General features: G+C 39.1%; 1 protein-coding gene across 5 annotated transcripts in view; it reads right to left on the bottom strand.

Annotated features, from left to right (window-relative positions):
• Positions 1-675: 675 nt before the first annotated feature.
• HDAC11 (histone deacetylase 11) overlaps positions 676-16,175 on the bottom strand; it is a 770,405-nt gene continuing 754,905 nt past the window's right edge. For all 5 annotated transcript variants that reach the window (XM_044078103.1, XM_044078104.1, XM_044078105.1 and 2 more), the window contains one exon: positions 676-1,486. In XM_044078103.1, coding sequence (XP_043934038.1) covers positions 1,292-1,486 — 195 coding nt within the window. In that variant the 3' untranslated portion in view covers positions 676-1,291. The remainder of the gene's footprint in view (positions 1,487-16,175) is intronic.

The raw sequence follows: 16,175 nt of genomic DNA, 5'->3' as shown, positions 1-16,175 counted from the left end.
TAATGATTACTTAGAATGTTGTACAGAGGTTTGTACCATACAGAATATCATTTTATTTATATATATATATATATATATATATATATATATATATATATATATATATATATACACATATATTTATGCACACACACACACACATACATATCAGTGTCTGTCCATAGTGGTCTCTTAAGCAATTTTCTCCAATTTGCCTCATATATCAAAAGGAACACATGAAATACTTTTTTAAATAGAGTATTATGTCTATTCATCTGACTTAGTACTATCTATAAGTTCCTGCCTTGTTTAAAATATGAAATTAGAGAAAAATAACTACAGGATGCACTATCATATTAGCTGTAAAACCTTTTGTCTCGAACTCAGAGTAACACAGTCTTGAAAGCAGAAAAAAATTCAGAACACGGTCTGTCACCATTAACCAATTATACCACGCTCTGGTAGTAAGTGCAAAGGATTATGGCTCTAAGCTATTAACAAGATACTTCCTGTAGATCAGGACTTGAATCCTTCCTTAAAGTGCTCCCACGATCCTCTTGAAAAGCAACACTTATGTCCACTGAGCTTATCCCATCAACAAATAAAAAAATACATGCAAAACAAACAGTAATGACATTCACAGTGGCCTTCATACTGAAAGTAAAGTGTGAAATTGTATGCACAAACAATACAGTCTTAAAACTGGGATACAATCAGTGCAGCACCAGAGTTTACTATAAGTTAAAAATACAAAATTCTGTTACATCATTTAAGAGCTATTGATGTGTATTACTATTTACACATATATACAAAAATATAATCAACTAGAAATTTCTATATTTAGCCTGAAAATGTTAACTAATTAATGGTAGGAAAAAAATTAAATATGGCAGTTAATGAAAATATGCCATTCTAATGGATTGAAGAAAGATCAATAAATTAATTAATGGTAGATTAAAAATTAAATATGATACGTAAATGAAATCTGCAATTCTCATGGACTGAAGGAAGATCAATAAATTAAGTGGCAATAGAGTTAATCACAATATTGTACAATATATTCAGTATGATATTTGTATTCACAGAAATGTGTGGATACATTTAATATTAAGCAAGGATTTCTTTACTATTAGCAGCATTTTAAATATATTTTTAGAAAATATTATGGATTGCAAAAGAAAGTCAATTTAACTACTATGTTTTCTGCTATTCGATACAGCACTAACAGAGAAGTATTAACCCTGGATGCTGATATTTTAAACCAGCCTTCTCTCTTGAGAACTGCACTGTAAGGAGGCACATTTCCTTATCATCAAAGAGATAATGTAGTTCCAGCCTCATGTCCAACAAACTGTTTGTCAATCAACCCATGGCTGTGCAAATTCAGGATAGAGTCAGCTATGATCTTTGCTGTCCTCCTCTGATAACCTCCAGATGTCACCATCAGGATTGGAATCTTGCGAGTTCTTGCAGCCTTAAATACAATTTCATCCCTGCTGATAATTCCCTAGAGATTCAAAATTTAAAAAAAAGTACAACACAAATGTTTACATTTTTACTGCAGTTTCTACCATTCAAATTTTACCAAGTGTGCAATTTTAGTTTTATATATATTTTTTTATTTTAACATATTCTGTTCATTTTTCAACAGAGAAAATACATTTGTTTTGTTAGACATTAGATCAGTGGCTAATATGCCATTTTTTTATATTATCAATTTATATATAAACTTTTTTACAGAAATTATTTGCTCATTTTTCAACAGGAAAAACACTGCATTTGTTCTGTTACTCCGTAAAAGCCCACTATTATGACTGCAGAAACTGCATCTCTATACCCATTCAAACAATGGTACCATTATGGATATGGAAGTCAGTAATACTTTTGTAGAATTTAGAAAGCATTAAGCAATGTCACCACTCTCTCTCTTTCTGGCAAAAGCAGTTTCAATGACAGAAAGCTTTAGTGTGATAGTGACAGAATGGCAGCAAAAACCACAGGTTAATAAGCATTCAGTCCCGATATTCACAACCTTCACCTCCATAAAGCATAATTATGTGCATATCATTACATCCTCTAGCACTTCTGAATTAATGTAAACAATGGCCTTTTGAAGCCAGGGAGTCCAAATGGAAATCCTTATATATCCACACACACACACACACACACACACACACACACACACACACACACACACACACACACACACACACACACACACACACACACACACACACACACACACAGTATAGAAACGGTTCCCTTCAGAAGACTGACTTTTCTGAAAGTAAAGTTTTCTATGGAGATCTTGGTACAGTAGGGATCAGAGAATTTACCCTTTTCCCAATGAAGTGTGATCTCAGGTTGATATATATATATATATATATATATATATAATTTGCAGAAGGGTGCACGGGTGCATGTGGGCTTACCCCCTTCCAAAAACACAGATCTGTCTTTTTTACTTTTCGATGTTATGGAACACTGATTACATGGTTTTGACCACATGCAGTTCAACGTTCTGTAATGTCAGTGTTAAAATACAGATCCAATTGCACACACAGTTTGTCTGTCTGTGTGCACACCAAAGCATTAGCAGAGTAGGAGTGCTGTGAGGAACAAACCTGAATGGTGACTACTTTGCATTCTCAGGGTGCACAATAATATCTGCACTATGCACACCTTACTGCACTCATAAAATGGGTATCTGCATTTTTTTGTGCAGTTTGTATTTTACATTTAGTAGTTTAAATATATGTATGTATTTTTATATGTATTTTTATGTGCATTTTAATGTAAAATAGCTCCTCCCCCTATTTTTAACTACCTGACAGATGTGTAGGATTTTAACGTTTTTGCTATGTGGAGTTCTGTTATGAAAGCAAGGTGGATATCTATGAGAGCCTTCTGTTAAACTGTCATGTGATCCTGCACCATCCTGTTTGTACATGCCATCTTGCATTTTTTTCACAAATTGCATTCCAGAGTTAAGATGCACAACTTTATTGTCACATTTCAGGCACCAGTGGTGGTTCATAGATGGTATATTGAAAACTTCGCCTCAGAATGTCACATTTTAGTAGGGTTAAAGGCATTTTTTTGACAACAATGTTAAGAAAAAAGCATGTTACCCATTTTAATTGATGGACTGTTATCTAGTATTATAAAAATGTATGGAATTTTGGTATGACTTTTTCAGGGTGATCATTCTAAGGATCCTTCTGTCAAGCATGTTCTCTCATTGCACAAATCCATTTGTAAATGTTGTCTTGCAGTCATTTACATACAAACTCAGTGTCACAGTTAAGGAAGTGGTTCATAAATGATACGTTGAAAATTTGAGCGCTATTAAGTTTTGGCAGCATTATAGGCATTTGTTGAAATAAATATTTATACACTTACATATGCATACACATAAGTATATGCATGTGTACTTGCATGTAGTCCATGTTAACGGAGTGTTGTACATGATTATAACTTTTCAACTATGTGGATTTTTGGTATGAAATTTTCATGGTAATTTTACTTTAGAGGCCTGTCTACCTCTTTGTGTTGCTGTGCTATTTCACTTGCAAATGTTTTGCATTTGTTTTCAAAAAAAAAAATGGCAGCAGGATGGATTTTGAAGTCTGAAAGGCTGAAGGAATCTCTGACTGAATGTAAGGTCTAGGAGGCCTGTACTAACCTCCTCCAATGTTGCACAATTTATATATATATATATATATATATATATATATATATATATATACGGCATTCGGTTTAAGTACAGTTGTTTAGGAATTTACCATAACTGTAGATGCTGTCTAGTCGTTATGTGCTGTTGCATAACTTCATTTGTAAATGTGGTTTTATAGTTCTTACCACAAATTGCACTTTTGATCTGAGTGGCACTCATTTTATGTCAAAGTTCAGGTGGTTGTGATTCAAAGATAGTATACTGAAAAACCTGAGCTCAAAATGTTACATTCTGGCAGAGCTATAGAGCTATAGACAATTGTTTTACACACATCCACTTTTGCCAGCAAGCATCTCCCAAGCGATGGGTATAGCTTTCTGGCTAGGCAGAGTGGCGTTCTCAGCACCTTCTCCCAGAACCAACATGAGTGGCGCACTTTTGCCCACCACAAGCACTATAGCAGTTGCAGAGGATGTGTCTAACCCCTGGTCCACTGTGTCTGTAAAGACTATGCCAGCAGGATGCAAAGAAAAAGATAAGTGGTCAGAGGAACTAGTTTTTGGCTTCAGCAGCGGAACCCACCTGTGGCTCAGGCATTTTAGTAGGCTGCCATGGTTGCAAACACAAATGACAACTTACTTCTTTTTGTGGCTGGAAGAAGTAAAAAACAAGGAACACGTAGATAGTTCCATGGTTAAGCCAAAAACGCTGCTTGATTCACAGGGAAGCCTGGCAGCAATAGTCTGTAAAAGCAATATTTTCCTCTTAAAACAAAATTAAAAAAGCACTTTAAATACTCCATCCATCAAAAGTAAAATAACACAACTTTTGCCATGCAAAAAATAGCTTAAACTTAGTTTTAAGAACTTTTTACCACAAAAGTAAAAAAGTACTCATATTTAAAAGTGTACAAAAACTTTTCTGTCCAGCAATGGAACAGTGCTAGGCAGCCACCCATCCTTGAAGACTGTCAGAAGAGTGCTTTTTTCAGTAGCAGGGAAGTGCTGAAGGGCTTGGCACCCAAACCTGACTTTTAGTTACCTCAGCTCAGGTTGACTAATGGTTTGGGTGTATGGATGGTGCCCTGAAGCTTTGGAAGCTAGTTGGCTGTTATATCCTTAGGAGGATATAACCCATACAGCTTAGGCTACTGCAGCAGTAATCTTTATGAAGAACATCAACAGGTTACACATTTATGTAGATGTTTTTTTGTTTTGTTAGAGAAAATAATACATAGGTTCATAGGTAATACATAGGTTCATAGGTTCATTGGTAGGTACTAGGCTATCGGCCCAAGGGCCTAACTAAGCCTAGCCAACAAGGTTCCCTGGTTTACGCCACCCAAGAAAGTTAATTTCCTATGCCCCTGTCAAGCAGAGGCACAGAAGTGATCCCCGGGGTGTATTCCCTATTTCCCATCCACTCATCAAGATTTTTCTTGAAGAGTGCTAATGAGGAACTTTGCTTGATATAGATGGGTAGCTTGTTCCAGAGTATAGGAAGTCTCTAGGACAGGAATCTATCCCTCCATCATGTCCTGTTTATTGTGGTGACAAGGTTTAGGTCCCTAGAGCATGTAGCTTGGAGGGATTGGGATTTTTTAAGGTGTAGCATGACCAACAGCTCAGGGTTTAACATAGCTTTATATGTTAGGCAGAGATCTCCACGGAGTAGGCCATATGCTACAGAGTAAAGCTGGAGTTTTTTGAGACGGACAGTGTAGGGCATCTGTTTGAAGCCAGTAATCCTCTTTGTGAGGTACTTATGTGGCCTTTCCAGCTGCTGCAGATGTCTTGTGAGGTACATTCCAAAAGGGGCGTTGTACTCTATAATGGGCCTAATGAGTGCTGAGTGGAGGGGAACAATGACCTCTTTTTTCCTGGATGAGAACCCTTTTGTGATGAGGTGTGCCACATATAAGGATTTTCCGACTACTGTGGCAATGTGATTATCAAAGGAGAGACTACTGTCCACCTGGGTCCCAAGGTCTCTTATCACACATTCAGCATTAAGTAGACTGCCGTTTATGTGGTAGTTCATGGGTACAGAGTTTTTACCAAAGGGGATGACAATGCACTTTTTGGGATTAAGCTTGAGGCCATGCCTCTGACACCAGGCATCTGTCTCAGTGAGGCCTTTCTGTAGGATGTCCACATCATTTGGGGACTCAACTATGGCTCCTAGCTTGCAGACATCTGCAAACTTCATTAGCCAGAGGCCTTCTGTGTTAGCCTGTACTTCAGAGAAGTAGATACAAAACATGAGAGGTCCCAGAACTGAACCCCGTGGTACTCCACTTGTCACTAGTTTGATGTCAGATTTGGAGTCTGCAACTTTCACAGTGTGGGTTCTGTCAGTGAGCCAATTGGCAACCCATCTTGTGATATAAGTATTTATACCTAGTTTAGTGAGTTTTGCTATAATTCCAGAATGAGGCATGGTGTCGAAAGCCTTGGCGAGGTCAAGATAAGCTGTTTGAACCACCTTACCCTCGTCTACGACTTTGGTGACTGCCTCAAATAAGTCGATCAGGTTCAGAAGGCATTATCTGCCTTTCACAAACCCGAACTGGGTGGGGTCCAGAGTTTGGAGGTTACCAATGTCTTTGTTTATGAGTTCCATGATGATACGTTCCATGGCCTTCCAGACCAGGCTCATCAGGCTAATAGGGCGATAGTTCCCAGGATCAGTGGTGGCTCCCCCTTTGTGGAGTGGGATAACTGTTGCTGTGTGCCATTCAGTGGGCACAAAGCCTGACGTGAGACTATGACTGAACATGGTGCTTAGGTGGGGAGCCAGTTCGTTCTGAAGTTTGTGTAAAATGCAGCCTGGGATGTTGTCCGGTCCCATGGATGCTGTGTTTTTGGTTTTAGAGAGTGCAGCTCTTACCTGCCTAGATATGATTACAGGGACTCTGCATTCTTCCTGTATAGATACGGGCCCTTTAGTGGGTGAAAAGGGGGTAAAGTTAGCACTGAACCTATCTGCCAGGATGCTGGCAATATCAGTTGGTTCTGTAATTTTCGTACCTTTGTGCTGTAACTCAGAGCAGATCTGAGTGTTGCCACTGAGATTCTTGACATAGCTATATAATTCTTTGTGGTTGCCCTTAGAATCAGTGGTGATTTTGTTTTCGTAGCTAGTTTTGGAACATCTTATAAGGGATCTCAGCTTCTTACTGAGGCTTACCAGGGAGCTCCTCCACTAGTGGGATTTTACTCTCTTTTGCAACAGTTTCTTCCTTCTGTTGTAGAATTTGTTTGTGGCAGGGGACCACCAGATTGGCTTCCTTTTTTTGGAGGATAGCGTCTTGGTTCTGTTAGGGATAGCACGATCCATGCACTTGTCTAAGTGCTTTTAGACTGCATTTGTGTAGGATTCAGCAGTCCTAACTGTATTGTCCATCTGCATGGTGTCATGAAGCTCGTCACTTCTGGCTTAAGAAGCATGAAGTTGGCTTTGAAGAAAATTTTTACCATGGTTTCCTTAATGGTGGGTGGGGGTGGGATGCGTACATCCAGGGTGATTAGCTTATGGTCGGATCTGACCAACGAGGAGTTGATTTCAGGTGTGGAACACCGGTCACTCATGTTGGTAATGACTAGGTCTAGGATACTGTTGCCCCTGGTGGGGGTGTAGTTAAGTTGATCCTGGGCATTGGAATTTATGAATTCCAGAAAGCACTGAGCGGAGGAGTCGGTACATGAGTAGTTTTCCCATTTAATGGTGGGGCAGTTGAAACAGCCCATTATTTGGGTGTTTGGTTGAACCCTAATATTTTCCAGTATATCAAGAAAAGAGGAGTGGGAATCCTGGAGCATGGTGGGGGATCTGTAGCAAACTACAATTTGGATTGCAGTTTTGCCCAGAGTTAGTTGCACTTGGATAACCTTAGATGCATTATGCTGCGCAACTAGCATGGAGGTGTGGATATCTTTAATGAATATGGACACACCTCCGCCTTTGGTGTTCCAGGTTAGATGGCCGAAAAGTGTGGTATGAGTTATAGCCTGGTAATGCAGGGGTGCTCTCTAGAGCCTTGAACCAGGTCTCAGTTACTGCACAGATATCGATGCTCTCCATTTTAAGGAGTGGCTCGAGTGAGTGCATTTTGAGATTTAGACTTCTAGCATTGAGTATCATTACCCTCAGTTTTTGCCTGCCTGTTCCTGTTACAGTGCTGAATTTGTAATTTGAACCTTGCCTAAAAAAGGCGCTATAGGGGCGGCAAGAGCCTTAGCCAGTATCCGGAATCCCAGGGGTGGCAGGTGCAGGCCACCTCTGGCAAAGCATCGTAGTCTGTCGACCATGTCATCCCAAGCAGACAGATACTGGATCCCCTTAGAATGACACCAGAAGCTTAACCAATTGTTGAAGTCAATCATTTTGTCCTTGTACTGCGGTATCATTCTGGGCGATGGCAGGATGCTACTCAGTGCTAGGGTCATACCTGCCTGGGCTACAAGATCTGAGAGCTCTTCGATGTCTCTTTTCATGTAGTCTATGGAGGTACGTCTCAGGTCCTTCACACCAACATGGACAATGACAGAGTCATATTTGTACTTTTTGTGGAGTGACCTGAGTGTGTGGGTTATGTGGCGGATCCTAGTACCTGACATGCAGCTGACAGTAACCTTCTCCTTGTTTAGCCTGGTGAGTGGGACATCAGTGTGCCTGACTATAGAGTCACCTATGACTAGTGTGTTGGCTATGTTGGTTTGCCTTATGGGCTGTGGTTTACTGGCACACTGAGTCTGTGGGCTATGTGTTATTTGGGTTGTGTTGGGGGGGGTGGAGGTTGCTTGCATTTCTGCTTTGGAGGTCTCTGTTGCTTGAGCAGATTATTGAGAGCCTCTGCGAATGTTTTTGTGTTTCTGTGTGTGGATTTTGGTGGTGTAGGTTTAGTGGGACTATGTGATGAGTGTGGTGTGGTGCAAGTGTTTACCTTCTCCTCTTGACTGTCAAGTTCAGTCTTGGTTGGAGAGAGCTTTACCTCCAGTTTGGCCAGATAAGTGCATCTCTCACAGGTTGTGGTGTTGGGTCGTAGGAGGAGAGGGTTGACTGTGTACATGAGGCAATTGCTACATTGCCTAAAGATGCCCAGATTCATCAGATAGACAGGAGAGAGCACTGGGAGCTGACCCTTAGACATGCCTGAATAAAAAAACTACTTTCCTCTAGATAAGTGAGGAAAGTGAGCATAAGAGCTATTTTTCTCTAAGCAAGTGAGAAAAGTAAGTAAAAAACTGTTTTTCTCTAGGTAAAGAGGAAGGTTGAGTGATGTAGTAATTTGTAGCTTATTTAGTGCTAACAACAAGTTCTGAAGAAGTGCTGAGCACGAATAAGCAAATTCAAGTGCTAAAACTAAGAATCTGTACCTGGATCTTGTGGTAGATAGGCTACCTAGTGCTTACCACTCCCACTGACAAGCTAGAATGCTTCCCTCCAACACAGAAAGGCTTGGGGGCTCAGAAGCTTACAAACAGTCCTGGATACAGCAAATCTGTATCTGGACTAGACTAGTTACAGGAAAGGTGGGAAACAAGTGCAAACATGGGCTTTTAAACCAGAAATTTGAAAGAGATGGAAAAACTGCCCAAACGGCCAATAAACTACAATTTCTGAGCCAGAAACCACTCTTGTGGTAGGTAGGCTACCTAGTGCTTACCACTCCCACTGATAAGCTAGAAGGCTTCCCTCCAACACAGAAAAGCTTGGGTGCTCAGGAGCTTACAAGCAGTCCTGGATACAGCAAATCTGTATCTGGACTGGACTAGTTACAGGAAAGGTGGGAAATGAGCACAAATGCGGGCTTTTAAACCAGAAGGTTGAAAGAGATGGAAAAACTGCCCAAACGGCCAATAATCTACAATTTCTGGGCCATAAACCACTCTTGTGGTAGATAGGCTACCTAGTGCTTACCACTCCCACTGATAAGCTAGAAGGCTCCCCTCCAACACAGAAAGGCTTGGGGGGCTCAGAAGCTTACAAACAGTCCTGGATACAGCAAATCTGTATCTGGACTAAACTAGCTACAGGAAAGGCAGGAAAAAAGCTTAGAATTTTTTTTTTTTGGAACGTGGAAAGGGAGAAAGGAAAAACAGAAGATAATTCAAAATTAAGAACCTAAGTGGCTTTCCCTTAAATGTTCTCTCTGTATTAGGTAGAATGAGCTAGTGACACTATACGGAATAGAGCTGTGATAGAGCTGAACAGATGGGACTGGTAGGAGTGTCTGAAGTCATGCTAGTACCAACAGCTGTACTGGAGTCGTATGCTATTATGCTTCTCAGTTTAGGGATTTCTGCGTATATATGTATTCTGTCATGGAGGAAGGGGTGAGATATCCTCTGGCTACTGCTCATAAATGGATTAGAGTGTGAGGCCTCCTGGTGAAACCAGATCCTTCACTATCTGGTCTGAGCTTTAAAAATGTTATCTTTCAGAAGTGTTTGGTATGTCGGATGAGGAAAAATTCTCTGAAAAAGAGGAAGTTCCTCCCACTGTCATCTAGAATGATCACATTCAGGACCCATTTTCTGAAACCATCTACTGGCAAACAGACAAATGGAGATTTATACTTTCTGAAAGGATTATGGCACTACCAGGGTGGGAGTAGGAGACAAGGTGGCTCATACAATCATTCTGACTTATTTGACAGTTGTTTGTTCTGGGGAATTCAAACAGAGCCTCCTTGCCATTGCTTTTTAAATGTGTGCTTACCAGCACTCTGCTGAGGCTGTTTATTCATTTTAAGGCAACGATAGAGAATCAATATGAAAACATAGAGAAGAAGGGCTAACAATCTGAGAGATTGCTCGAGTCCGCTTTGCCTTATCATCACATATTTTGATAATCTCTGCAGCAGAAGGTGCAAATACTAAATCTCTATCCAAAGGATAATTCAAAATTTAACTTTTGACATCTTATGGGAAGTTCTGAGTAGGCAGACTTCCTTAAAACAGTCCTAGTGGCGGAAGCCCTGGAATTAGTATCTACTGAGTCATAAACACAGTTTAAACAATGAAAAGTGAATTGAAAAATGGAAGACACTGTATTACACAACATAGATTATTCCTCACAACAAGAAACTGGTGCCAATACATTTCTTGTACTCTCACAATTAGTCAGGATAAACTTCAACACAGGAACCTGACAGTTTAGAATTCTAAAACTCAAAGTTGCAGAAGCATATACTTATTTCCCCAATGTTATCAAAAGCCTTCCCATACTTATTAGAAGCACAGGGATTAGAATTAACAAAATGTTTAGCAGCAGTTGGATTTATTAAAGCTATAGCTGTTGGGTCAGGTCTTAGACTGGTGTATAAAAACTTGAAAGACTGAATAACTTTATATAATCTATTGGCTTTTTAGGGGCAGCAGGCTGACTGTCAGGGAAATTGCAGTCTGACAAAAACATCCACCAAGACTGAAAGAGGAGGATGGATAAGATTCTGGAAATTCCAGTTGTAACAAATCATAATATTTTCTTAGGGAGTGAGAGATCTCAGAATTCTCCCACTGACAACACTGACTCATCCTGAAAAATAGATTCAAAGAGACTCCCTTACAGGGGCAATCAAATGCCACACTTTCCTCAGAATCTGAATCAGAAACCTGAGGAGAAAAAAATAATGCATCTACCATTTCACAACCCTGTAAAGATTACACTTCTTGAACCTCTTCAGGGAGAGAGGAATCCCTTTTTCTTTTATCAGAAACTGCCTTATAAGAAGGATCAAGTGCCTGCACAAGACCATGAGCCAAGCCCAATAAAATACTCCTGTCCAGAGTAACTGACACAAGACAAGATAAATGTTTCATTTTCTGTCTCTTTTTGACAAGAATTTGAGAAAAAAAATATCCAACATTGTCAGTGACAATTTCCACTGGCATGGGCACAATATTCTGGTAAGCAGGGCATATTCTCTGCCCCTTCTCCCATGACCGACTGTAGGGTCATCAACAGCTGATGAGTACATGGTTAATCCGTGGTCCAGGATGGCTGTATGATCTACACCTGAGGGATTTGAAGAAAAAGATGAGTGGTCTAAGGAACCATCTTTGGACATGGCAGAGCCATTCACCTGTGGATGATGCAAATTAGCAGCCTGCTGCATTGGCAAAGGCTGCTTAACAGTATTTTTCTTTCTGTGACTGGAAGACGGTCTGACCAAGGGACCAGTACTCTGTTCCATGGTCAAGCCAAAAATGGTGCTTGATCCTGGGGAAGCTTAGCAGGAACAATTTGCAAAACAGGAAAGTAGCAAAAAAATAACTTCTTCCTCAGAAAAAAAGACAATTAAAAAACACTTTAAACATTTTCCCCAGCCCCAAAAAGTAAAATAACCAGTTTCCCCACAGAAGTAGTAGTTATAACAACTTTTAACAACTTCTTAGCACAAAACTAAAAAAAGTGCATTCCTGTTTAAAAGTACATAAAAGTCATAAGACAGTCAACAACACTTCTTACTAGCGAAAAAGTACTTGCTTTTAAGAAAAAGTAAGTTTTCTAAAGTAAAAAAGTAATGTAGAAGGTTTTCAACAAAGAAAACTTATTTGCCCAGCAATTTAACAGCATTAGCCAATCATTGATATTCAAAAACCTGCAGAGGAGCTCTCTTATCAGAGGAAGGACAGCTCTAAAGGGCACTGTACCCATACCTGACTATTTAGTCAGCTCAGCTCAAGCTGACCGATGGTTTGTGTGTGTGGCTGGTGTCCTGAAGCTTTGGAAGCTGGCTGGCTGGCTCTTGTATCCTATGCAGGATATAACCCATACAGCTCGGGCTCCTACAGCAGTGATCATAATGATGAAACATATATTTATTATTGGGACCAGGGTGTTAGCTTTGTCACAATATAAGAGAAGTGAAGCATTTTTGTACATAACATCACATTTGTGGGCACTACTGCAACAGGTTTGTTCAAAAATGGAAGACATTTATAAACTTTTAGCAAAAACTAATGGCATCTTACAGCAAAAAAAAAAAAAGTAATACAACAAAACTAAACTGTTTTACATGGGAGTATTCTTCTGAAAATGGAGAAAACCCAAAAGGATAGATGACTGATGCTCTAACCCAACACCAGGCACATGTCTAGTATATAAAACACCAACTACAGAACAAAACTTCCAATGGGAAATGTTTGACATACATTTTATGCTGTTTAAAATAAAATACAGGCAACTAATTAGTTGCTACTTAAAATCTGAAGAAACACAAATACTGTTTCAGAAATACATTTTATAAATTACGACCAGCAGTAGTTGAGCATAGTGTAAAGCACAATTAAAAAAGGTGGGATAAAGCATTATGAAACACAGTTTCAGGACAACTAACTTACAATTCTTAGCATAAACATCTGACTGATACTACAGCCCCTAACAAAGCCAGCAGATGCATTTTTGATTGCCATAGTCTCAGTTTAATTTACCACAGCCGGTTAGCATAATTTACCAGCATCATCTAACAACAGAGTATATTGTATTTCTTCCAACCTCCAATCAGAACAGTTTAAAAAAATAGCACTTGCTTACTAATTATTAAGCCACTCTCACTTGCTAAAATTAGCTGCTACACTTAACCCTAATAAGTCTCAATTTATTTTCCACACAGCCAAACATCTTCCGACATGGTATCTCCAATAAAGTAGTCCATGTTCAGGCATCTCTAAAGTGTAAGTTAAACGTCTCCTTTAAAAGCAAAGAATGGCCAGTACATAAATTACCCTCAACTGAGGCTTCCCATGCTCGGGAACAAAATCCCAGTTCATGTTAGGCAGAGCCCCTCACTAACTCTCTTCAAGAGAAATCTTGATGAGTGGATGGGAGATCGTAAGTTTACCCCAGGGGTCACATCTGTGTCACTACTAGACAGGGGCACAGTAAACTAATTCTATTATATAAGGGGGCCTTCACTGTGTCACTACTAGACAGAGGCACAGGATTCTAAATCTATTCTGTGCATTTTTGTACCATTTCATGGGGTGGCGAAAGTCACATCACCATGGCTAGGCTTACAAATGCCCCAGGGCAGATAGCCTAGTACTAAACTATGAAACTATGATAAGTTAGCAGGACTGTACCAAAATACATTTTTGGAAGGGGAGAAAGTATACAGGCTCTGAAAAAATGTGAAACTAAATATAAATGCTAAGCCTTATGTTGCACAAGTTATAAATATTACTAGAACATTATTTTGCATTTTTTACTTTAACCACTTTTGTGTTTTGTGTTTTGTTGTGTATGTTATGTAAGCATTGGTCAAGTTACAGTTCTCCTTAATGATCAATGGTTTGACCCTATGCCGTAGAAAGACTTTTCCCTTGACTAGTTCCAGTTCTGATTACCTAGGCTAGTTCATGAATACTACAGAGGTTATAAACACAACTGGAAGAAATTACATGTTAATATCTCTCTGTGATCATTAATATTTCTCTGTGATCAACAATATTTCTCTGTGATCAACCTGCCACAACACGGCTTTATGGCCATGTGTTACTGTGTGAGAATTGCTCTTCTGGTTCCTTACAATATACAAAATGGCATTTCTTTCTGAACTAAGCCTTTTTTGCCCGTTGCTAAGCAATCACCCCACTGTACTTTAACGTCTGAAAAACTGACTAGTTTGCATTTCAGTCCACAGTTTCGTGCATTAAATAGTTTTGCTACATTAGACAGGAGGACAGTTATTATTAACTAACAACTAAAGACATCTGCATGCTGAAAGTGTCACTGACTTGTATAACCACGCATTTGTTCATTGTCCATGCGTAAGCCTAACACTTGACTGGACTGTATCTGTTACTCACTCATCCTTTATTTTTCAGTTTACATTTATATTTTTTGTGAGCATGCATAATGTATGATGTAGACTTGCTGTTTATGTTTTTATGAAGAAACTTTGAAGGTTCAGTTCCTGTTTGTGTGCGTGTGTGTATGTGTGTGTAGAAACCACCACTTGCCAACTATTGGTAAATGCCATTTGGAAGGTTCTGAACTTCATGTATACATGGGACTTTTGAGCTGATAACATACTGGAACAATCCTAAACTCCAGGAAATCATAATTTAAAGGAGAATCTTGAAATTTACTGGTTCCCTGTTATCTTCAATTTAAAATCAGTATTTCCCACAAATACAGGACTGTTGAGAGGTATGCACTTACTATTACAGGTAATATCACCGCCATTTATATTCTTTTTATTTATTTATTTATTTTTATTTTACATTTATTGAGCGGGCTAGTCTAACTGGATACATGTCCATTTTCAGTAGAGGCCCGGGGAGAAAAGCTCCACTTTAAACTAAATAAATCAAGACAAACAAAAACTTCCATGCAATATATACAGTACATAAACCTGAAGAATTATTTCATCAAATTGAGTTATACAGAACTACAAATATACAGATTGTGACTACTAAGTTTAATAAGGTAAAATACAGTATTATTACCAAGGGAAAGAGATAGATATTCTTGATTAGTATATAGGGTATGAATGTGCCTTTGTAAAGATGTAAAATGGCTATGATAAAGTGTGTAACACTGAGGAGTAAGACAATTATTGAATGTATGTACATGGGGAAGTAGTTCTGCCAGAAAAAAAGTGTAAAGTGGAATTTTTTAGATTGCTTACAATGGCATTTACATCCTACAAAATGAAGCACTTTTTGGCGTCCCCCCCCCCCAGAATGAAAAAATTTACATCGTAGGAGAGGTGACTGTGAAGTGCGACTGACTGCAGCCACATCAACTGAATAGTAACAGGGCATGGTTTGGCTACCTGTCTCCTATTACTATGCTTTGGGAAGGGAAAGAAAGCGAGCGAGCATGGAAACAAATATAATCGTTCAGTTCTATTTTTTTTTTATAATACAGCTGAACTGGGAACATCCATTCAATTTAAAGTTGTGGGGGGGGCTCACTCCCTTCATCCAATAGTTCTGGCACCCTTGCTTGATTCCATTAATTGTTTTGAACCATTCAGTCGTACGTAATTTGATTCAAGCAAAAGTAATGCACATTTGCATTACTAGTTACTAAAAAAGTAACATATTACTATTACTGCATTACTATATTGAAAAGTAGCGCATAATATTACTTAGTACAGAGTGTAATATATTACAGTAATGCATTACTTTTATACGCATTACTCTCATCACTGCCAATAGACTGTGTTACTACAGCAGCATATAATGGGCAGTACTGAATGTGTGGTTCTGTCTGTAACCAAATAGCATTGCAGTATTCCTGTAGGAAACAAAGATTTATGTAAGAAGGCATGTATGAATGTTTGTCATCTACGGTAGGTGGTTATACAATGATATTGTATACATTTCAATAGCATAGTACAGCACCGATTTTGTCACTTACAATAGAGAAGCTATAGAAGACGGCCAAAAAGGGACAGTCTAATTGGCCCCATTCCTCACTACAAAATCTCTGAAAATGTACCTGGTTCTCTAATCTGAGTTCACTACTGATGATGCATCAATAACAGCAGAAATCTTGACTG

This window comes from Protopterus annectens, chromosome 7.part0 (genome assembly GCF_019279795.1).
Source record: "Protopterus annectens isolate FY-2018-M chromosome 7.part0, PAN1.0, whole genome shotgun sequence".
NCBI classification, from domain to species: domain Eukaryota; kingdom Metazoa; phylum Chordata; order Ceratodontiformes; family Protopteridae; genus Protopterus; species Protopterus annectens.
The sequence above is the reverse complement of the archived record's forward strand: the minus strand, read 5'-3'. Positions and strand labels throughout refer to the sequence as shown.